Source organism: Elephantulus edwardii, unplaced genomic scaffold, assembly GCF_000299155.1.
Source record: "Elephantulus edwardii isolate Elephantulus edwardi_28Jun2011 unplaced genomic scaffold, EleEdw1.0 scaffold00195, whole genome shotgun sequence".
NCBI lineage: Eukaryota > Metazoa > Chordata > Mammalia > Macroscelidea > Macroscelididae > Elephantulus > Elephantulus edwardii.
Window position 1 is genome coordinate 2,995,917 of NW_006399945.1, and position 22,783 is coordinate 3,018,699.

General features: G+C 41.5%; 2 protein-coding genes across 2 annotated transcripts in view; both read left to right on the top strand.

The window, feature by feature from the left end:
- Nucleotides 1-22,783, top strand: part of ANK1 (ankyrin 1, erythrocytic) — a 131,392-nt gene that overhangs the window by 28,799 nt on the left and 79,810 nt on the right. Inside the window, exon 3 of the mRNA XM_006897006.1 lies at nt 21,447-21,545. Within this exon, the coding sequence (XP_006897068.1) occupies nt 21,447-21,545 (99 nt within the window). The remainder of the gene's footprint in view (nt 1-21,446; nt 21,546-22,783) is intronic.
- LOC102873450 (A-kinase-interacting protein 1-like) lies at nt 14,327-16,224 on the top strand. The gene is made up of 2 exons (XM_006897001.1): nt 14,327-14,344; nt 16,000-16,224. The coding sequence occupies exons 1-2, from the start codon at nt 14,327-14,329 to the stop codon at nt 16,222-16,224; spliced, it is 243 nt and encodes an 80-aa protein (XP_006897063.1).

Genomic DNA, 22,783 nt, shown 5'->3' on the forward strand with positions numbered 1-22,783 from the left:
CAGGAGGAGATTGTCCCTCTCTCTGCTTGAGGAGCTCTGGTGGATTCAGACTGCCAGAGAGGCATTGCCTTGGGGTTAGCAGCACAACTCTCTATGGACTGCCCCACCAGAGCTCCCTACCTCAGCCAGCTCTCAGAGCAACCTTGGTTCCTTAAGAGAAGGATGGTATTTAGATACCCAAATCAGAAAACTTAGTGTCCCATTGTTACTGGTTGTCTGTCATTACGTGTGTGGGATATATATGTGTATACATACATACATCTGTAATTTTGTCTCTCAATCAATTGACTGATCTATTTATCTATGTTTTTAAAAATCCCTGAGTTCATGCCGGTAATTTCCACTCCAGTTCAACACTATAATGTTCTTCCTAGGCCAGTTTTAGTAACATCTTTCAACATTGATAAACCTAACTCCTACTGATTTCCACTATCCTAAACAATATTTATTTGTTCAACTACTTATTTACTTACCGCCTCTAAAACACTCCAGTAATACACTGTTTCTAGATACCAGTCCCATTGCTGTCTACCTGCTGCATGGAGGGGAGAGAAACAAGTAGGAAAAGAAGGAAAGATGAGGTGGTTCTAATTCTTTTTTAAAATTTCATTTATGTTTGTGATGAAATTTAGTCCAGGAGACTTGAGGAAAGGAATTAAGTTTTGCACTGGAGTAATTTTTTTTTTTCTAACTACTTAATCTATTTTGATATCTAATCAACCCCTAGTGGCATTCCCTCCCTCCTTCCTTTTCCTACATCCTTTGTCTTGTTTTTCTTTTTACTCATTCCCTTAGCTATGTTTGTTTTCCATGGCCTTTGTCCTTTTTTCCTCTTACTCTTTTTACTAATTTAAGTATCAGGGCTAAAAGACAACTATTTCACCCTTTTAATCCCTTTCCACAAACCTTTCTTAGATTGATATTTCCTATTCTGTATCAGGGCTGTCCTCCGAGACTTATCTTTTATTCTAATAATTCTTTTTTTTAAAAAGTTTTATTTTATATTGATTTACTTACAAAATTTATATACACTATTTTGTATTTTCCTTCATTCACATTGTGTTTCATACAATCATTCCCATTGATTATGTAATCACCATTGAACTATGCCCACCATTACCCTATCTTTCCAGACCCCCGCTGGATCTTTCCAATTTCTTTTACCCACCCTTCCCTCCACTCACCAAATTGTGCAACCCTGTGATTTCCCCCATGCCCATCCCCCCCTTCTCCCACCCTTCCACCCTTAGATCCTGATATATGTTTTACTACTTATCTATTTGTACAAGAATTATCTTATGTGGTATTTGTTCTTACCACACTGAGTTAGTTTACTCAGCATAATGCTCTCCAGTCCCTCCGAAGTTATGTAGTAGTTTTCCAAATTGTTACTCCTGAGTGCTGTGTACTATTCCATCATGTGAATGCACTACAATTTCTCAAACCATTCAACTGCAGTTGGACATTTGGGCTGCTTCCATGTTCTTGTGATAGTGAATAACACTGCTATGAACATTAGTGTACACGTCTCCATTTCTGTCTCAGTTTCAATTTTCTTGGGGTATTTCCTAGCAGTGAAATAGCTAGGTCATAATACAGTATTTGAGGAAATGCCAGACTATCTTCCAGAGTGGTTGTAGATTTTACAATCCCATTAACAGTGTATGAACATTACTATGGGTCTGCATCCTCTCCAACATTTATTGCTTGTTGTCCTGTTATACTTTGCCACTGCTACTGGTGTGAGATGGTATCTCATTGTGGTTTTGATTTGCATCTGTGGTCTTATTTGAGAGTGGTTTTTGAACCAGTGATTTTGAGCATTTCTTCATGTGTCTGTTGACCATTTGATTATCTGCCTCTGTGAAGTCTTTCCATGTCTTTTGCCCATTTTGTAATTGGGTTATCAGTCTTTTTCTTGTGGAGACCCCTTAGGATTTTGTAAACTTTTGTTATGAGACCCTTATCTAAAATAGTATTGCCAAATGTTTTTCCCAGTCAGTAGGTTTTCTTTTTACCCTACTTGAAAATGTTTTTGGCATGCACAGGGATTTAATCTTTAGAAAGTCTCATTCATCAGTTTTATTCTCTCCTGATTATGTATTTCTGGCTGTATTCATCAGACTTTTTATATATGGGCTAGGCCTTCTAATCTTCATCCCACTTGTCTCTTATGATCTTTATATTTTGGGGTGTTACTCCTAGGTCTCTGATCCACCTTGGGATGATTTTTGTGTGTGGTGAGAAGTGTAGATCCTGCTTCAGCTTTTTGCAGGTAGTAGTCCAGTATTGCCAGCACATTTTTTGAAGACGTTGTTTCCTTATTTGATAGGTTTTGTTTCCTTGTCAGATATAAGTTGACCATAGATAGATGAGTTAATTTTTGTACTAGTATATCATTTGAACCTTCCTCTGTAGCTGTTTAGGTAACTCCACAACAACCTATTTCTTCTAGTTCTCTGAGTCTGAGATATTCATTGGGTCTGATTTTTTAGGAGAAGGGTTCGTTTTTTAAAAAACTTTCTCATTGTGTTTGAGACAGCTTTCTGCTTTCTTGACATTATGTGGATCTTTCCCCCCCCCATAGATATTAGGCTGTTAAAAGTGTATAATGCCCCAGGGGAGGGTGATGTTCTGTGAAGGTCCTGTGTATCAGTGCTCCCCATTTGGGAGCCAAAGCTGAGTGAGAGCTGTTCTCTGGAAACCATGGCTGGTCCACACCTGTTCCCCTTTGTCTTTAGAGATCCCCATCCTTCTCCACTTGTAGCTGTCAGGAAGATTCAAGGACAGAGGACCAGGCACCTTTTCAAAATACTAACAAGCAATGATGTCAGTTTGAAAACTAAGGTGATCCTGGCTCAGGCAATGGTCTTTTCAATCACTTGGGATGCATCTTAGAGCTGAACAAGAAATAAGGATCACAGAAGAAGAATTAACGAGTTTGGGTTGTGGTGTTGGAGAAGAACACTGAATATCCTGTGGACAGTCTAAGCAAAAAAGAAACATGTCTTGGAGAGGGTGCAGCCAGAGTGCTCCTTTTAGGCAAAGATGGTGAAGCTTTGTCTCTCTTCCTTTGATCATGTTGCTTGGTGAGGCTATTACTTGGTTCATTATATTTAGAAAGACAGAGGGTCAGCCAAAGAGAGGAAGGCCCCAGCAAAGACAGATTGAGACAGTGACTGAACAATTGGTTCAAGTGTGTCTGAGAGGATGTGGATGGCACAGGATAGGACAGGGTTCAGGTCTTCTGTTTATAGGGTCACTGAGTCATACTCGACTCAACAGCACCTAACAACAACTGCAATAATCAGGGCTGCAGACTTAAAAATATATAATGTCAGTAATCGGGATGGGTGTGTCAGAGGCGGTGCGGTTGGCGCAGGATAGAGCAGGGTTTAGGGCTGTTGTGCATAGGGTCGCTATGAGTAGGAAATGACTCGACAGCACATAACAACAACAACAACAACAACAACCTTATTCTACAGATAGAAACCCGTGACAGACCAAAACTACTGTTGTTTTTCTTGATGTTGTGTACCATCAAGTTGGAATTGACCCATTGCTGACCCTCTGGCAGATTTTCAAAGGCAGTTTATCACACGGGAGGAGACTGCCCATCTTACCCCTGTTGAGTAACTGCTGGTTTCCAGCCATTTGCTGCCTTTAGAATTTCAGCGCAGCTTCTTACCACTAGGCCACCAGAGAAGACGCTGGTTGTTTCCAGTGATACGGGGTGTGTAAGCTGTAATATAGAATGTGGGGTCCTGAGAAGTGCAGATGGTCAATGTGCTTAACTACCACTGTCAGATTGAAAGTTTGGGCCACTAGAGATACTGCAGAAGAAACAAAAAAATCTTAAAATCTATTTCTGAAAAACTAGCCATTGCCACACATGAGTCACTGTGGGTTGAAATTGACTGGATGGGAACTTTTTTTATAAAAATATAGAACATAACACTTATCTTCCCTGGTTGTTACTGTTAGGTGCCATCAAATAAATGACTCACAGCAACTCTCTGAACCTTGTTCTCTCCTGCTCCCTCTTCACAGTCTCTGATACAGTAGAGTCCATTGCACAGTCACTGTGTGGGCCTCTCCTGCTGATGGTTTTCTTCTCCTCCTTTGACCCTCCACCTTTCTCAGCATGATGTCTTTGCCAAGGACTGGCACCTCCACATAACAGTCCCCCAGTACAGAGCAAATGCAGATTCTCTAAATTCCGATTGATTAGGAACTTGAGATATTAAATATGAAATCTTTGGTACAAATAGTCCTTGACTTATGATGGAATTCTCTTCCTATTACTCCATGATCAGTCAGTTCTGATGTTGATCAAATACACCTCCTTTTTAAAAAAGTTTTCATTATTATTGCCTTTTATTATCAGTATCTTTATATATCTGCTCTTTGTCTTTTAAGGTTGTCTTGGGAATGATAAATTAGCAAGTTATGCCCTGCAACATCGTATGTAATAGTTATTATTAATGATAAGATGCATAAACCAAAACAGATAGTCCTAAGTGCCATTAGTCATAACTCAGATATTTCAGACGTTAGGAATGGCCTGCTTAGCCCTCTCTGCATACATCTTTATTCTTATTACAGGTGAAACAAGATTGGTTCTTTGCTGATTGTGTGAGTGGATGGACTGTGATACTAAGGCAAAATCATCTAGAAGCTTCTCTCTTCCATATCATTTCTTGCTCACTCTAGGCCCTCAGACCTCTTTGCTTCCACAGTTATTGTTTCACAGGATTCTAGTCTTTTCTTTCTCCATCAAAATTTCCTGGCCTGTGCTTGAATGTCTCCAGTCCTGATTAAATGGTAGCCAGCTAATGTGAGAAATAAAACATGATATGTGCTTACAAATAAAAGGTTCATACTTCCCAGATATTAAGTTAGTATGTTAGCTTAGGTGCCCAGCGAACATTATACTTAACTAAAAATAAATGGTAGGGTTAAAAAAAATAAATGGTAGCATTCAAATAATGAATTTCAGGAGATGTGGGATGGGGCAGGGCGGGTGGACTCTTCTGGAGCAAGACACAGCTGTGATTGCCTGCTCCCCATAGGCAAGGGGCCAGCCATGATTAAGAGTCAAATGAAAAACAACTTGTAGAAGAGGCACTTTAAGGTTTTTGTGTCCTTATGAGAGTGTACAAGTCAGAGTTTTTTTGTTATCTGGAGGTTTTATCCTCCATTTTCAAAAAGACAGATGATACCAGGGTAGGCTTCACTATTTGAGACAGTTTCTCTGTATTGACGGAATAAGAGTTGAATTTCTTATGACATATCTACTGTATTTGTACATTTGGAAATCAATTAGTGTAATTGGGGCAATCAGAGGAGCTAAACAGAAGAATAATTTACGGAGAACAAATGTCTGGAATTGTATATTTTGCCAATGGAATTTCTCACAGTTGGTACAAGAAAATACTCCAGATTAAATCATTCTGGCTAAATGTGACTTCTTCCCCCCCCCCCCCTTTCTTTTAAAACATGTTAAAAGCAACACAGCCTGGCTGAGATCTCTTCCCCCTCCCATCAGACAGATTGCTTCTCAGAAGAGTCTTCTAAATTGATAATTTACCTGAAAATGAGCAAAGGCAGATGAAAAAAACTCCAGATGTGTGTACTCAGCATATTTTTTTACCAAAAATGGAGCCTAAAAATGTTATTTGCTGAAGGACCATGTGGAATGACATCATATGGGGCCAACTGGGCTTAGATGCTCAGTATAGAGACAGACTACTTGGAATGCAGAAAACTTTCAAGGACATTTCTTCTATCTTAACAATGATAAAAGGCTGGAAAGTGTACAGTTCCTCCCCCCGCCCGCCCGAGCCCATCAAAAACTTAAATTAACAAGTCATCCAAGTATCCAGACTTCCACAAAGGCGAAGACCCTGTAAGGAAAGACAGAACACATAATTTGCTTCGGCTTTGTCACACAAAACAGACAAACGGTACATAGCTATGTGCCTCCAGATTTCTAAAAACTCAAAACTCATTGCTGTCGGTATATGAACCAACTCATAGCTGACTCTCCATTGGGTTTCCGAACTTATAAATCACGCAGGAGAAGGTTGCTCATCTTTCTCCCCGGTGGTGAATTCTAGCAGCCAGAGAGACATGGACTTTAGGTAAGCAGTGCTACTTGCTAAGCTCTAGGCCAGCAGTGCTCCCTATGGGAACTCAAACTCACTCCTAAGGTTTGTGTTTATTTTTCACTGGCCTCCACTGGGTATTTCATACTTCATCTCACATACTTTGGAAATATTGCTAGGAAAGGCTATTCCTTATAAAAGGACATCAGGTGGGGACACAGCAAAGGAGAAAAAGACCCTCAACCAAGGGCTGTAGTGAGGTTGGCCCAGGATAGAAGAGAGTTCAATGGCGTTGCTATGAGTCATACTGGACTCAAGGGCACCTAAGTCGACCACCACCACCGTTGTTGTGTGCTGTAAAGTCAGAACTGAACCATAGCCCACCCTCCAGTGGGTATTCAGAGGCAGTTAATTTCATGGGAGGAGTTTGCCCATCCTTCTCCTGCAGAACAGCTGGTGGCCTCAGTCATGTGCCTTCGGAATTGCAGCGCAGGTTCTTGCCACTAGGCCACAAGAGGAACAGCACCTAAAAAACAACTACTACCACTAGGTGGTTGTAAAAAGAGTAGGAGCCACACAGGGACAGCCATATCTGACCTTCACCAACTTCACAAGACAGCACCAACAACACAAAACCAATTCCCATGAGATCAGACGTGTCCCCCACACTCCCATACCTCTTTTTACTCATCTCAACACCAATCTTACTGCTGTACTGGGTCCAAAATTCGATGTGATAGCTCACAGGCCACACAGAACCATACCAAGGCAGTGAAGGGGTTATAAAATCCACGTTAGTAGCAGAAAACAGTCAGGACAGCTTCCAAAATGTGCCTGCAGACACCTCAGCCTTGAGGCTTGCAGCTTTAGGCCGGTATTACAAAGTTGGGCAAAGGCTCTCAGCTCTGGTCCAATGGTGTAGCAGTCCCAAGGTCCTATGTCGTGTTGGGTCTCTGGTTCCATGCTGTAGCTACTGCCACCATGGGCCCTCCTACTCTGTCTGGTGTCCTGAAGGATGAGTTGTATTCTCCAGCTTGCTCTTTTCTAGTAACAAGGTGCCTCTTTCTTCTGCTGGATCTGCTCAATTTAATGGTGAGGCTAGACAATCTTCTGTGGATAGACTAACATGACCTATTTGCATATTCCTTCACATGGCAAAGCCAAGTTCAATGGACTTTACACAACACAGAGCACTTTCTAGATTTTCCAGCCATTATATTTCATATAAAAAAATGAACTTTCCCCTTAAAATGTACAGTAGCTATATTCATGAAAACATGTAAGCCAGCAACTTCGTGCCTCATGCTTTAATCTCCCCAATTTTAGATATTTGGTTGTTGTTGTTATGTTCCATTGAGTTGCTTGCAACTCATAGCAACCCTGTGTACAACAGCCCTGAAATCTGTTCTATCATGTGCCAACTTTACTGTGTCTGACACATCTACCCTCATTACCCCAGTTACTGTATAAATCCATTTCACCAATGCTCTCCCTCTCTTTCTTTGTCCCTCTACCCTTCCAAGGATGTTGTCCCTTTCCAAGGACCAATCCCTTCTTGTAACATGCCCGAAGTATGTCAAATGAAGCTTCGGAAACCTTGCCTCCAAGGAGCAGGCTGGCTTCATCCTCTCTAAGATGAACCTGTTTGTTCTCCTGGCAGTCCATACATCACCCTTCTCCAGCACCGCAGCTCATAGGCATCTATTCTCTTTTTATCATCCCTAGTCATTGTCCAGCTCTCTGATGCATAACAAGCAATTGCAAAGACTGTGGCTCTAGATCAGGTGCACCTTGGTCTCCAGACTGACATCGCTGTTCTTCAGTACTCTGGAAAGGTCCCTGACATCCAACTTTCCCAATGCAATTTGTCTCTTGATTTCCTGGCTGCTAGTACAAAGAGTTTTTGATTGTGGAGCAAACTAAAGCTATTAACAATTTCAATCTCTTCACTATCTATAATAATGCTGCCAATCAGCCCAGTGGTGAGAATCTTTGTTTTATTGATGTTGATCTTCAATCCATATTGAAGGCTACAGTCCTTGACCTTCTTCAGCAAGTGCTCAGGTCCTCCTCAGTTCCAGCAAGTAGAGTTGTGTCATCTGCATAACACAGGTTGTTGATGAATCTTCCACCAGTCCTGATGCCACATTCCTCCTCATACAGCCCAGCCTCCTGGATGATCTGTTCTGCATACAGATTGAAAAGGTATGGAGACAGAATATATCCATGGCATGCATTCTTACCAATTTTTAACCATGCAGTGTCTCATTGCGCTGTTCTGATGACTGCCTCCTGGTCCAAGTATAGGTTTCACATAAGCACAATCAAATGTTCTGGGATTCCCATTCTTCTCAGAGTCAGCCACAGTTTGTTGTGATCCACACAGTCAAAAGCCTTTGCAGAGTCAATGAAACATAGATTGATATTCTTCTGGTACTCTCCACTTTGAGCCAAGATCCATCTAACATTCGCTATAATATCCCTAGTACCACAGCCTCCTCTAAACCCAGCCTATACTTTTGGCCATTCTTTGTTGATGGACTGCTCCAGTCATTTTGGATAATTTTCAGCATTATCTTGCTTGCATGTGATATCAGTGATACTGTTCGGTTATTTCCACACTCTGTCGGGTCACCTTTCTTTGGACTTCCAGTCAGTTGGCCAAGTGGTTGTCTTCCAGATTTCTCGGCACAATTTAGCGAGTACATCCAGGGAAGCATCTGTTTGTTGAAATATGTCAATTGGTATGCCATCAATTCCTGGAGTCTTGTTTTTTGCCAGTTCTTTCAGAGCAGCTTGAACTTCCTCCTTCATCACCACAGGCTCGTGCTCATACATTGTTTCATGAAATTTCTGTTTCAGCCAATTCCTCTGCTACGGTGACTCTGTATAAACCTTCCATCTTCTTTTAATGCTTCTTGGATCATTTAATATTCTGCCCAAAGCATCCTTGAGTATTGCAACTCATGGCTTGAATTTATTTTTCAATTCCCTCAGCTTAAGAAATGCTGAGCGAGTTCAGCCCTTTTGATCTTCTGACTCCAGGTCTTTGCAAATTTTATTATAATACTTTGCTTTGTCTTCCTGAACTGTCCTTTGAAATCTTCTGTTCAGCTCCTTAATTTCTTAATTTCTTCCCTTTGCTTTGGCTTCTCAGTGCTATAGTGCAATATTCAGAGTCTCATCTGACATCTCTCTTAGTGGTTTCTTCCTCCTCTGCCTTGGTAGATAGCCAATTTCTAGTTTACTCATCCCTATCAAGCCAGTACTCTGAAGTAACAAGCATATTCTTATCTTTGAAGAATCTTCTATTCCATTTAGAGCATTTAGCATCTGCATTCATAAGCAAAGTCCAGTCAAGAACAAACCATCAGATTGCAACAATCAACACTTGTTCAGAATGTGGAGCATCTTGGATTCTTGTCAACTTATCTCCAGCCATCAGTGGCTAGGTCTAAGTTGGCATCACTCTAAACTCGAGAGTCTACACTTCTACCTGCATTCCAAATAGACTGGTACTTTCACTCAGTATTTGCCCCCACATGGGGCCAAATAAACAAGATGGGATCCACATGATTCCCTGCTTCTCAAGCCAGTCACCCTTTTGTGCTTTACATACGTCTGTGCACGCTAGGTCAGTAGTGCTGATGGAACATATCCAAGCTTAGCCCTTCTCTCAATGTTGCATGCCTCCTAATTCCATTCCAATGGATTCAGGTGGCCACCACCAGTGAGGTCACATGCCAGTTCCCTTTAAGTCCTTTAAAGGAGCTCTCATAAGTACCAACATTACCCTGCTTCAGAAACTAAGCTGCTTGTTCTAACTTTAAACAGTCAAAGCCTCTCTCTCTCTCTCTCTCTCTCTCTCTCTCTCTCTCTCCAAATTATCTCTTCAATAAGGAAGGTCTATTATTCAAATACAAATATCCCTTCCTCTCAACACTGGCCCCGGGGCAGACTTACAGACTTTCAAGGTTTATAGTATCTAGTAATTATTTCTCGTATACATCACAGCATTACATCAACAAAACTCTTAATTATTTATGAAAGAAATAGCAATATTCATAAAGTTAAATCACCAAAAACCTTAACACATAAAGCTTTTTCCACCTTCATTCTCTAGCCCTAACTCATTCAAGTGCATATGGGGCCTGTGCCCTTGTCTAAGGCAAAAAAGAGACTTGACTTTTCTTTCCACTTTAGTAGTAGCAAAGTAGCCATTTTAATTGCACTTCCCAAGCTTCTAACTTGTCAGGCTTACAAAATCTCACATTCCATGAGTCTGGATATGTCCCAGGCAATACCACTTCTGGCCCCAATAGTAAAATGAGTAAAGGCCATGGGGATGAAAGTATCTGACCTTTACCAACTTTGCAAAAAGGAACTGTCCTCGCCACAGCACCCATAACACAAAACCGATTCCCATGAGGTCAGATGTGACCCCACACACACCCATACCTCTTTCTGCTCATTTCAACACCAATCTTACTGCTTTACTGGGTCCAAAATTTGATGTGATAGCTCACAGACCACACAGACCCATGTTGGAGGAGTCAAAGGGTTATAGTCCGGGTTAGTAGTTGTAAGCAGGCCAGCTGTAGAGGACTTTCTCTTGTAACTGCCAGGAGAAAATTTTATTTTAGAATGAGGAGAGCCTCAAACTAATTTATTTCAACAGGATTAAACATTCAGTCATTTGGCAAGTATCAAGTTTTACTTTGAGTTTATACATAAAAAGAGCATATCTTGGACTGACTGAGCTGATCATGTGGAAAAGGCAATACCGCTTCATTTCTTAGACTGAAATGGAGTCTGCTAAAAATTATTCCATTGCTCTTAATACATGTTTTTTTTCTTTTCTTTTAATCCTTTTATGTATATCTATAGTTTATAATTTATTAAATCTTGCTCAGTGCAAGCCAGTTCTGAGTGTCACCCTGGAAGTTCCTTGAACTTTTAATTTACATGTAAATAGTCAATTTTTGTTCACCATGAGTCCTTGGAGAGAGATGTCATGCTTGGGAGAGTGGAGGGACAGCACAGGAGAGAAAGACCCTTGATGAGATGGACTGATTCAGTCACTGGGGCAATGGGGGTACTGGAGACAGTGAGATTGGCAAGGGATAGAGCAGGGTTTAGGGCTGTTATTCATTGGGTCGCAATGAGTAGCAGACGACTTGACGGCACATAAAAACAGCTGAATACAGTCAGGATGGCTTCCAAAGTGTGCTCACAGTCACCCAACCCTTCAGCCTTGTGGCTTTAGGCCGGTGTTACAAGGTTCTCAGTCCTGAGAATTATGGGCTCCCCTCCCCCAGTTGTCCAACAAACTTGGGCAAAGGCTCTCAGCTCTGGTTCCAATGGTGTAGCAGTTCCAAAGTCCCATCTCACGTCAGGTCTCTGGTTCTACGCCATGGCTACTGTGGTTGCTCTCCCCACAGGCCCTCCTATTCTGTCTGGTGTCCTGAAGAACTGTTTGCATTCTCCTGCTTGCTTATTTAGTGAGGTTCCTCTTTCTGTTGCTGGATCTGCTCAATTTAATGGTGAAGCTAGCCAAATCCCTTGTGGATTGGTGAGACTAGCCAGTACTCTTACGGATTGGTAAAACGAGCTAACCCTATTTTAGACAGGCTGACACACCCTCCACATGTTTTTTGTTGTTAGGTGCCATCAAGTTAAGTATGACTCATAGTGACCCTATGAACAGAAAATCTGAGCCTTGCTCTTTCCTGCACTTTCCTCGCAATTCCTGACACACAAGAGCCCGTTGCAGCAGTCACTGTGTCAATCCACCTGGTTGAGGATCTCTCTCTCCTTCACTGACCCTCCCCCCTTCCCAGCATCATGTCCTTCTCCAAGGAATGGCACCTTCTAACAATATGCCCAAAGTATGTGAGGTGAAGCCTCATCATTCTCGCCTTCAAGGAGCACTCTGGCAGTCTCCAAGACATATCTGTTTGTTCTCTTGGCCGTCCATCTGATCTTCAATGCTCCTCTCTAACACCACAGCTCAAAGGCATAAATTCTTATTCTGTTATCCTTCTTCATTTCCCAGCTCTCAGATTCATAGCAAATGATTAAAAAAAATACGGTGTGAATCAGATGCACCTTAGTCCTCAAACTGACATCATTACTCCTCAATAATTTGGAGAGGCCCCTAATTGCAGATTTTCCCAGTGCAGTATATCTCCTGATCTCCTGACTGCTGGCACCAAGGTTGTTAATTGTATACAGCCAAATCAAATTCAATGTCTAGGAAAGACATTTTGAACACTAAACTTTACTTACACACCACAGTGGTCATAAGAAGCACAGGGATAAGTTACTTCAGAATGTAGTTAGTAGTGGTGGTTTTATGCTGTCAAGTATATTACAACTGATAGTGACTTTATGAAGAACAGATAGGAACCTTGCCTTGTGCTAGAGCATCCTCACCGTCTCTAATACGTTCCAGCCCCTTGTTGCAGTCACTGTGTCCACTTATCTTGTTGAGAATCTCTTCTCTTTTTCTCCGACCTTCCACCTTTCCCAGTATGATGTCTTCTTCCAAGGACTAATCTCTCCTGACAATGTGTCCCACATTTTGAGACAAAGTTTCACCAGGAGTACACTAGTTGTACTTCCTCTAAGATATACTTACTTGTTCTTTTGGCAGTCAGGGGAACATTCAGTACTCTTCTTCTCTAACACCACACTTCAAAAGTGTCAATTGTTCTGTTATCCTTTTTCAGTGACCAATTTTCAGATGCATAGGATGAAATTTAAAATACCAAAGCTTGAATTACACACACTTTAATCTTTAAACTGCCATTGTTGCTCTTTTTTGGAGAGGCCCTTGACAGGAGGTTTTCTCAGTGAAACACATATTTACTATTTACTAAGTCTTTACTGTTCTTCTATAAATGTTGCCTCATTTTTAACCACTCAGTTAAAAATTACAAAACACCAAACAGCAGGAAAATATCAAGCTATTCTCAAGAGACAAAGCAATTGGCAGAACTGAATTCAAAGCTGTAGGTTACAATAATAAAATTAAATTTAAAATAATTACAATTAATGTATTTAAGAATCTAGGAGAAAAGTGGACAGTATTCATAAACGTGTAGGGAATTTCAGCAAAGACATGGAAGTTATAAGAAAACGTCAAATGAAATGCTAAAAAATAAACAGGCTGGGTTTTTTTAAAAAGAAAATACCACTATGAGGAATTTCTTCACCAGACTAGTCAGTAGATTGGACGTAAGTAAGGAAAAAATGTGTGAGGGAGAGAGGGGAAGCCTAAAATGTAAATGAGCACCAATTACCCAAATTAAACAAAGAAAGAAATACGTGATGGAGTGGAAACCAGAGCAGAACCGTTAAGAGCTGTGGAATAGTATCAACTGGTCTAACATTTATCCTAAAGAGAATCTGGAAGAGAAATCTGGCAAGCTGGTGCTTTCTCTTGAGAAAGACATATGGTTAAAAATGGTCACAAGTAGTTGCTTTGCGTCTCAGCTTCTCATTTAGCTGAAGCATATACTCTCAGATTCCTTTCCTTCTTCTTGCTTATCTTCTACACCCTGTTATTTGGGGGAGGAAGTATGTGCTTTATTTTTGTTTTCATAATCCCTCTTAACAGCCTGTATACCATTGGGTATCAAGAGGAGTGACTGTGAAGGTTAGAACAGTTGAAAAAATGTGACACAAAAATCAGCACTCTGCCCTTTATTCTCAGTAAGCAACTTAAAGACAATTTAACAAAATAAAACATATGGGTTTTGAGGACATTGTGGCTTACAGGTCATCTCTGTCAGCAGTTATAGCTAAGAACAAGTAGCTCACCTAATTTCCACTTTTTCTTTCCTCTTCTCATTTGAACAATAAAATAATCTGCTAAAAGAAAGTATTAATTATGGTATTTATTCATGAAGCACTCTTTCCTGTGTAGAAAAAGATCTCCTGCATGGCCTGGTTATGAATGTAGTAAGACAATAGCACAAGCTCCTTAGTGTAGATGTGCAGTCAATTAGTTCCCAGGTATCTAAGGGCATCGGTTGCTGAGTGGTGATTACTTAAGGATGACGACCAGCCATCCACCTGCCGAGGCAAGCTGATAGGAACTTGTTGCTGTCGATGTTTACGTTTAATTTCTTGACTTCAAAGGCTGTGAGAAAGGATAAGGAGAGTGACCAAGAGCAAATCTTCTAAAATTTTACTTTGGGGCTTTCAACCCAGACATGGATCTTATCTTGCAGGTATGAGTAAGCGTAAACCTGTGGCTTTGTGCTAACTGCTTCTTGACTTAAAAGCACCTCTATAAAACTTTCTTTACTCCCCTGACAGAGCAAGTCCTTTCTCTTCTGCTCTACTTGTAGTCTTTTATCTCTTTGCTTTGCTTTTCCACCTCTAGTTCATACGAGGTTTACCAGCTCTGGAAATCTGCTGGAGGATCAGTTCTTGGTTGTTTCTGACTCAATGGTATTCAACAACACAACAAAGTTTGTACATGACATTCTGACTTTTTCAATTTTTTTTTTAAGTGTGCTTCTTCCACTGAGTTTCTCAAGGTTCAGTGTTTCTATTTTGTCCCTAGCACAGTACCAAGGGATCTCTGGGGGCATAATCCATCTGGAGTTATGCTCCTAACTCAAAAGCTGTGGGTCTCCAGCAGTTCCCAGTCCACTAGTAAGCAGGTTCAGGGAGAAGGATGGGAATTCGCCTCCCAGTCCAGCAGCTTTGGAAACCTGGCGGAGGACTGGTAAGAGTCAGAACCACAAACACTTGTTGCTCCGGCACCTGGAGCTCCAGGCTCTGCCCAGCTGTGTGAGAGGGCTGAGCACATGCACCTGGATAAGCGGGCCCAAGAGAAGAGAGATGTCCTACCCTCAATACTTCCTTCAGAACAATGGCCGACTTGTGCTTCTAGTCAGTGTGGGAAATACTATGCACCTGTGCCAGAGGAAGGAGGGGCAAACCATGTATATCATTGTTGTTGTTGTTATGTGACATCGAGTCGTTTGCGATTCATAGCGACCCTATGTACAACAGCCTTAAACTCTGCTCTGTCCTGTGCCAATCGCATTGCCTCTGACACACTCATCCCGATTACCCCAGTCACTGAATCAATCTACCTCATAGAGGGTCTGCCCCTCCTGCACTGTCCCTCTACCCTACCAAGCATGATGTCCCTCTCCAAAGACCTGTCTCTCCTTGCAACATGTCCAAATTATGTCAGACGAAGCCCCAGAATCTTTGCCTCCAAGGAGTGGCCTGGTTTAACCCTCTCTAGGATGAATCTGTTTGTTTTCTTGGCAGTCCATGGTACATTCAATACTCTTCTCCAGCACCACAGCTCAAAGGCATCAATTCTCCTTCTATCCTCCCTAGTCATTGTCCAACTCTCTGATGCATAACAAGTGATTGCAAAGACCATGGCCTTTATCAGGCGCACCTTCATCTCCAAAGAGACACCGTTGCTCTTGAGTACTTTGGAGAGGTCCCTAACCGCAGACTTTCCCATTGCAATACATTTTTTTATTTCCTGGCTGCTGGTGCCAAGAGTGTTGACCGTGGAGTCGAGAAAACTGAAGCCATGAACAATCTCAATCTCTTCGCCATCCATCCTGATGCTACCAATTGGTCCAGTGGTGAGAATCTTTGTCTTCTTGACATTGAGCCTCAGTCCATACTGAAGGCTGCAGTCCTTGACCCTCTGCAGTAAGTGCACGAGGTCCTCCTCAGTTTCAGTGAGTAAGGTTGTTTATCATTACCACGAGGAAAAGCAGAGTTCTCCTTGTGCTCAGACTTGAGGAATGGTCAGAGACAGAACACAGCACTTAGCCTTGAAGGCATCTGTCAAGGATCACAGTGTGACCTATAAGCATCCCAGTCTGCTGAATACCCTGCTAAGGACCTTTACATAGAAGTATCTCCAGGGACCTACTCTGTCACTGTGGGTTCAAACGACTTAACCAAGAAGACTTTTGTCATAGCAGTTGATTCAGGACAGGGTGTGGACTTGGGTCTTGCCTATATGATATTAACCATCACCTGGGCCTCACATCACCTCTTTTTAATTAGCCAGAAGAATGAAGCACTCTATGATTCTCTTAATATTTACACATTAATTCTTTGAATGCTGACTGTAGAGGTTTAGCCTTCCTGGGAACTAGAGCCTCTCTCTCTCTCATTGCCTATTTTAACTTGAATGAGTTGAAGACTCAACCCTCTGTGCGTAATTGTAATAATCCAATGATGCTATGTGAGCAGTTCTTAATGCTTGCTTTCCAAGCAAAGGTTAATTATGTTAATAAAGAGAAAGATTTGCAAGTGAGGAAAAAAAAATGAGTCAGAACCAAGGTGCCAGTATTGAGTGCTTAGAACACAATACCAGGCACAAAATTATTGTTGTAGTTGTTGTTGTTGTTGTTTTCTTAAGTGCCTTTGAGCCAAGTGTGTCAGAGATGACGTGGATGGCACAGGATAGGACAGGGTTGGAATCTGTTGTTCACAGGATCAGTATGACTTGACTGTGATGCATAGCAACTCTCGGAACAACCGATCAGAACCCTCTCCTCCCCTGTGCTATCCTTATCATCTCTAATACACTTGAGCCCATTGCTGCACTCACTGTGTCAATCCATCTGGGTGAGGGTCTTCCTCTCTTTCACTGGCCCTCCACCTCTCCATGCATTATGTCCCTCACCAAGGAATACTCTCAATAAGCATTAGATTTGATTCAGCAAATGGTCAACCTGAAATAACAGCACTGACTATGCCTATAGTTGTAGCAACAGTTTGTTATGGTAATGCTTTGTGTGTTGTTTGATTATACGTTAAATCCCTGCACTTTTTTGTATGCCTGCCATTAGCTATGCCAGGTGGTACTCTGTTCTCCAGCTCTCATGAGGGTACTCGATTCAGATCACCCCAGTAACAAACTTGGAAGTATCAAACAATGATTATGTTAAAAGAAACTAAAGTCAAAATACAGAGCCATAAAGAAGAGAAATTGTTGGACCAAAACAAGAGAGATTGTTGAGCTAGAATCCTGATTAGCTTAGTGAGACTGTGAAAGATGTATATCCACTCAGATGGTCCCTTTCTTGCCCATCATCCTCTTAAACCAATAAGCAGTGATGGATGTGTGATATATGGTACAGGGAAAGAAAAGGTGCTTTCTATGGAGATGCATAGTCCCCTAGAAATCAACTATAGAGATCACCACCTAATCCATAGGGATGATTATTTAAAATAAGCTTTAGCTTCAGACTTCCTGGGGAAGAGGAGAGGAGAGGAGAGGAGAGGAGAGGAGAGGAGAGGAGATAGGTTTTCTCATCTGATGAAAAGAAGTGCACATGCTTCTATGAGAAAAAAACAGCACCCCTTCTTTCCCTGGGAAAACCTGCTTTGTTCTGTGTTGCTGTGCCCTGGAAGAGCTCTGTGGTCTTATCTAGTCATTTGACTACTATGATCTATGATATCCTCAATGTTGATGAAGGGGGAAAAATCCAAGGAGTTTCACTGCCTTGATGGCTAGCATCCCATCCTCTGGTCAAATGGGACCACTAGCATTAGCAGTAAACCTTAGGTATTTTCTTTGCAGACTTACCAGCTCCCGAGCTTGGAGGCATTCAGAATGGATGCTCATCTGAGTGACTGCGATGCCCAAGTAAGCAATAAAACCCCAGCAGTCAGCACCAAGTCAAAGCTCGATGCTGCTTCTGGGAGATTCCCTGCAGTAATCAGACTGCAGCAGCTGCTGAGCCTGTCTTTCCAACCTATCATCCCACAGCCGCAAACATCACCACAAGTTCCCAAGGAATCACATGGTGCCTGCTCTCGGCACTGGAAACCATCTCAGCAGCTCTGAAGCTGAGTGTGAAGAGGGAAGCTAAAGATGCTGCATACTACTCAAATAGCACTGTTTGGGGAGGAAGGAGAAACTCCTCCTGGGCGTACCTGACCAAGGCAGAGCCAAGCAAGGCAAAATGGGAGGAAGCGGCTCCAGGCTTTCAGAGATGCAGGCATGTGACAGTTGCTTCCTGGTGAATTCGTGCTTTGTACATTGATCTGAGGGGTACTGGCTGATTCTCATCCTTGCCTCCTGCCATGTTTCTCATTCTGTTATCAAAACTGGCTCTGACCTAGCTCTAATCAGATAAACTCATTCACACTGGGATGAGAATTCCTACAGCTTTGAACTTCACATTTAATGATAAAACCTGCAAGGGGACTATATTTCTGTCGGTGATTCTCAAGCATTTACATAGTGGAGATAATTGGTCATGGTGAAAGTATTTAGTCAAGGGCTGCACCTGTTTTCTCTCTCTCTCTCTCTCTCTCTCTCTCTTATTGCCCCTATCCAGGTAAGGACGGTTGTGCTGATATATGTTGATCCAGCTAACTGCACACATCAGGTGTTTAGGGGGACAGAGGTAGCTTGATCCACATTGGAAGTAGGTCAAGTTCTCTTGGTACCTTCCATTTTCCCATCCTGACATACCTGTCCTATGTCTCATACCCCAGGCTACTTTTCTTTATTGAAAGGATAGCAACATAACAAGCTCACCTCATTGCCACTCAGCTGTAAATCACATTAGAGGAGATTATCCATTTATCTTCTGCCAAGTAGCTGGTAGTTCTGACTACCTGGGTTTGGGTTGGCCTTGCAACTGCTTACCCGCTAGGCTGCCAGAGCTCTTGGTAGATGGATACAACATGGAAATATGACTGATTTGTCAATGAGTTAATATATCACTGTTCCCGAGTAGAATATTTGTGCTTTACAGGAATGTACTGAAAATAGTACCCTGGCCCAAAGGAAGAGTGGGATTCCATTAACTCATGGTAGACTGTAGAGATATTTGGGGGCAAGTGAGTCAGGGACACCTCAAATCCTGCCATCTATCAGGAGCCTACATTCTCCATCCTGGGGGAGAGTAGCTATCTTATTAACTAGAATCTGTAATGGTTTGGGGACAGCCTATGAAAAACAATACACTGGCACAAGATTAACCAAAGTGGAGTTAGAAAGAGAAGTGGGAGGAGAATCAGGAATTTTTGTTGAGGAGGGAATGAAAGGGAAGCAAAACTTAAAAGGAGATGGAAATTTCTCATATTTGTACCTAGACCCAAGTTTGTGTCATCCTCTGGAATTGAAGTTTAATTCCAGCATGTTGTCAAAATGATCTGTGACTCTAGGTAGCACTCTTTGAAGACATCTTTTGCCACAAAGTTTCAAGCCACCTAAGTGCAAGGATGGAAGATTATGTAACATCAGAAGAATACATGACAGTTGAGCTAAACTGATTTCTAGACTACAGAGATGCCCTCATCTGATACATTGGCAATTTCAGTTTGTTAGTGAGACTTCTGCTTCTGTGGATGGATATTTGTGTAATTAAACATGTGATTTTCCCCCCACCCTTTATCCCTTTCCTAAAACTTAACTGTCAAGCAGGCTTTGATCACATTTAAAATGATGAGATTACAAGGAAACTAGAATATATATATTCCTTTGCTTTATTTATTTTAAGAAGATCATTCTAATATTGATTCTTCTTTTGTGGAAATTTTATGTCCGGGTATTTGAAAATAAACTCCAGGTTAATTCACATATATCTCAAAATCATCCTTATACTAAACATATGTTGTTAAATATTTGTCCATTTATACAAATGTTTAGGATGCACTGATCCTGCCTTTTTGCTTTACATGGTCACTGCTGTGAGAAATAACCAGAGGGTTGAAGCAATATAATTTCTTTTTTATTATTCTTAATTTTAATAGAAGTTTACAGAGACTTAGTGTTTCCAGTCATTCATTGTTGTACTTTTCTCCCTGCCCCCCCAATTAACTCCTCTCCTTGAAAAGTAAAAGAAAAACTCTTTCATTGTTATGCAATCCCTCTCCCCAAGTCCACTCCACTGCACACACCCTTCATTCTAGACTCCTGTCATGAGAATACCTAATCATAGATCCCTTTTAAAGAGTTCTCTTCCTCATATGTTTCATTCCTCCCCTCCTTCTCTGCCTTACCTCAACCCCGATGTCAGTCCCATTTTACAACAGTGGCCCTATGCAAGATTTGTCCTTTTGTGCTGAGGTAATTCACTCAGCATAATGTCCTCCAGGGGCACCCATTTTGCATAGTATTTCATGAGTTCCTTGTTATTCAATGTTGCCCATTGAATATACCATTGAATGTGAATATACCACAGCTTCTCTAGCCATTCATTTGTTGATGGGCACTTGGATTGTTTCCAGCTCTTTGCTGCTATGAACAAAGTCACAATAAACGTGGGTGGAGGTTATGGTTACTTTAGAGTAAATTCACAGTAGTGGAATTGCTGAGTCAAATAAATATTTCTATTTGCAACTTTTTGAGAAAGCACCATAGAGCCTTCTACTGTGGTGGCACCATTTTACACTTCCACCAACAGTGAATAAGGGTTCTAGTTTCTCCACAACTTCACCAGCATTTGATGTTTGCTGTTCTGTTAAATTTTGCTATTCTTACTGGGGTGAGATGATATCTCACAGTTGTTTTGAAGCAATATCATTTCTGTTAAATGGAATGCCTAGTACTGGTACAGTATTGGAATTTTAGAGGCACTGCTTTCTTTGGTTTTTTGGAACAATACATAGATACTTTTTATAATCATAACTTGCCATTCCTTGATTTTGTTCGTAAATTCAAGCTCATATTACATGTTGTTCAAGTTCCGTGCATTTGAGAGTAATAGCTATTATATTATTGTTTGTCTGGCTTACTTTCTTACCATGTTTGTATAACTTTCCACACCGATTAATGCTGGTCTTGTCTTTATAAGATAGCTCCTAGATCTCCCATAAATAATTTTAGTGTCACCCATTGGTTTTGTGAGAACTTCCCACCTTCCATCAACACCCAGAGGGTGGAGGTATTATCACTCTTCCTTTCCTCCCTTAAGGAGTCCTGGTATTGCAGAGGATAAATGCTCAGGACTAGCCAAAAGCTTGATGATTTAACACACTAGTTACTTCTGAGAAGAAAGATGAGCAAGCACGAAGAGTGCACAAAGTTGACCTCCCTGGTAACTCTGTGGGTCAGTTCTCCTCTGCCCTGTAGCGTCATTATGAGTCAGAATTGGCTTGATACCAGGGATCTTTCTTTCCCTGATCACCTGCTATCTGCTATTCCCATGGAAGAGGTGATGAAAGAGTCTGGGTTGCCTGGCACACATTCTATACCTCTCAGAACCCTTCTCGCTCCTCCCTTCTCATCCGTTACCCATCCCATGGCCTCACTCTCAGCCACTTGGGCCATCAGAAGGTAGAGTCTGACTAACCCACTCTTCTTGACTCTCTTTACAGAATGGGTTGAACGGCCTGCATTTGGCCTCCAAAGAAGGCCATGTGAAAATGGTGGTTGAGCTTCTGCACAAAGAAATTGTTTTAGAAACGACAACCAAGGTAAGTTCCATAGGGAATGGGGCAGATCATCATTACAAATTCAAGTTTGAAGGGCCCTCAAATATTGTTCCAAATCCTGGCATAGAAATCACACCTTTATGAGAACAGCTCAAAGTGTGTTTCTTTGTGTTGCAATCTCTTTCTAGTTCTGTGAGTCTCAGATGTCATCTAGAAATGCAGGACCTTGTTTGACACAGGTTTGTGACACTTGAGTTCATTCTCATCACTGTATAATAGAGCTAAATACACAAGCCTTGTCCTGATGATGCCAGGCTTTCTCGAATCCTTGACTATAATGCAGAGGCCTAAGCATAGTGGTTGTGTGTTGAACTGCTAACTAAAAGGTTGGCAGTTAAATCCAGCAGTCACTTTGCAGTAGAAAGATTAGTAATTCTGTTCCTGTAAAAATTTACAGCCTTGCAAATCCAAGGGAAGAGCGGTCATGAGTTAGAATCAACTCGACAGCTGTGGGTTTGATAGTTTTTATTTTAAGGACTGATCCAAAGTCAAGTGCCTTGGGTTCAAATCTCAGCTGAGATACTTCATAGTCTAAGAAAGTCTTGAGTATTATTCAACCAAGGAGAAGCCTCAGTTTCTTCAGCTATAAACTGGGATCTTGATGCATTTGCCGGATTGATGTTAAAGTTCAGTGAAATAATATACACAAAGTGTCAGGCGGATAAAGCTCATGGTGATCCGCCTTTGAATTTCTGAGGCTGTAAATCTTATGTTCAGAGACTAACCATCATTGTTCTGAGGAGCAGCTGGTGGGTTCAAACTTCTGACTTTCTAGTTAGCAGCCATGTGTGTTATGTGCTTCGCCACCAGGGCTCCTTTTGTTGTATAAAGAGGACTCAATAAACTGTGGCTTAAATGTGAGAAGTTGCACTGTCAATCCAAAAGCACACAGTTTGAATCCATCAACTGTTCTGCAGGAGAAAGGTGGATAGTATCCTCTCATGCACTGGTGCATAATAACAATCCATGGGTGAATCCCAGGGAGAAAGATGGGCATTCCCCTCCTGTGTGATTTGCTATCTAAGAAATCCAGTGGAGGGTCAGCTAAGAGTCAGTTTAGTTACTTATATTGTCAGAGGCCATAGAAGAAAGTTTAGAATCTCATCATTAACTGAAATCCAAGTAAAAAAGATGCATTGTTATTGAATCAATTGCAACTTACAGCAATGCTATAGGACACAGTAGAACAGACCCATTGCCATGGAATCAGTTGTGACTTA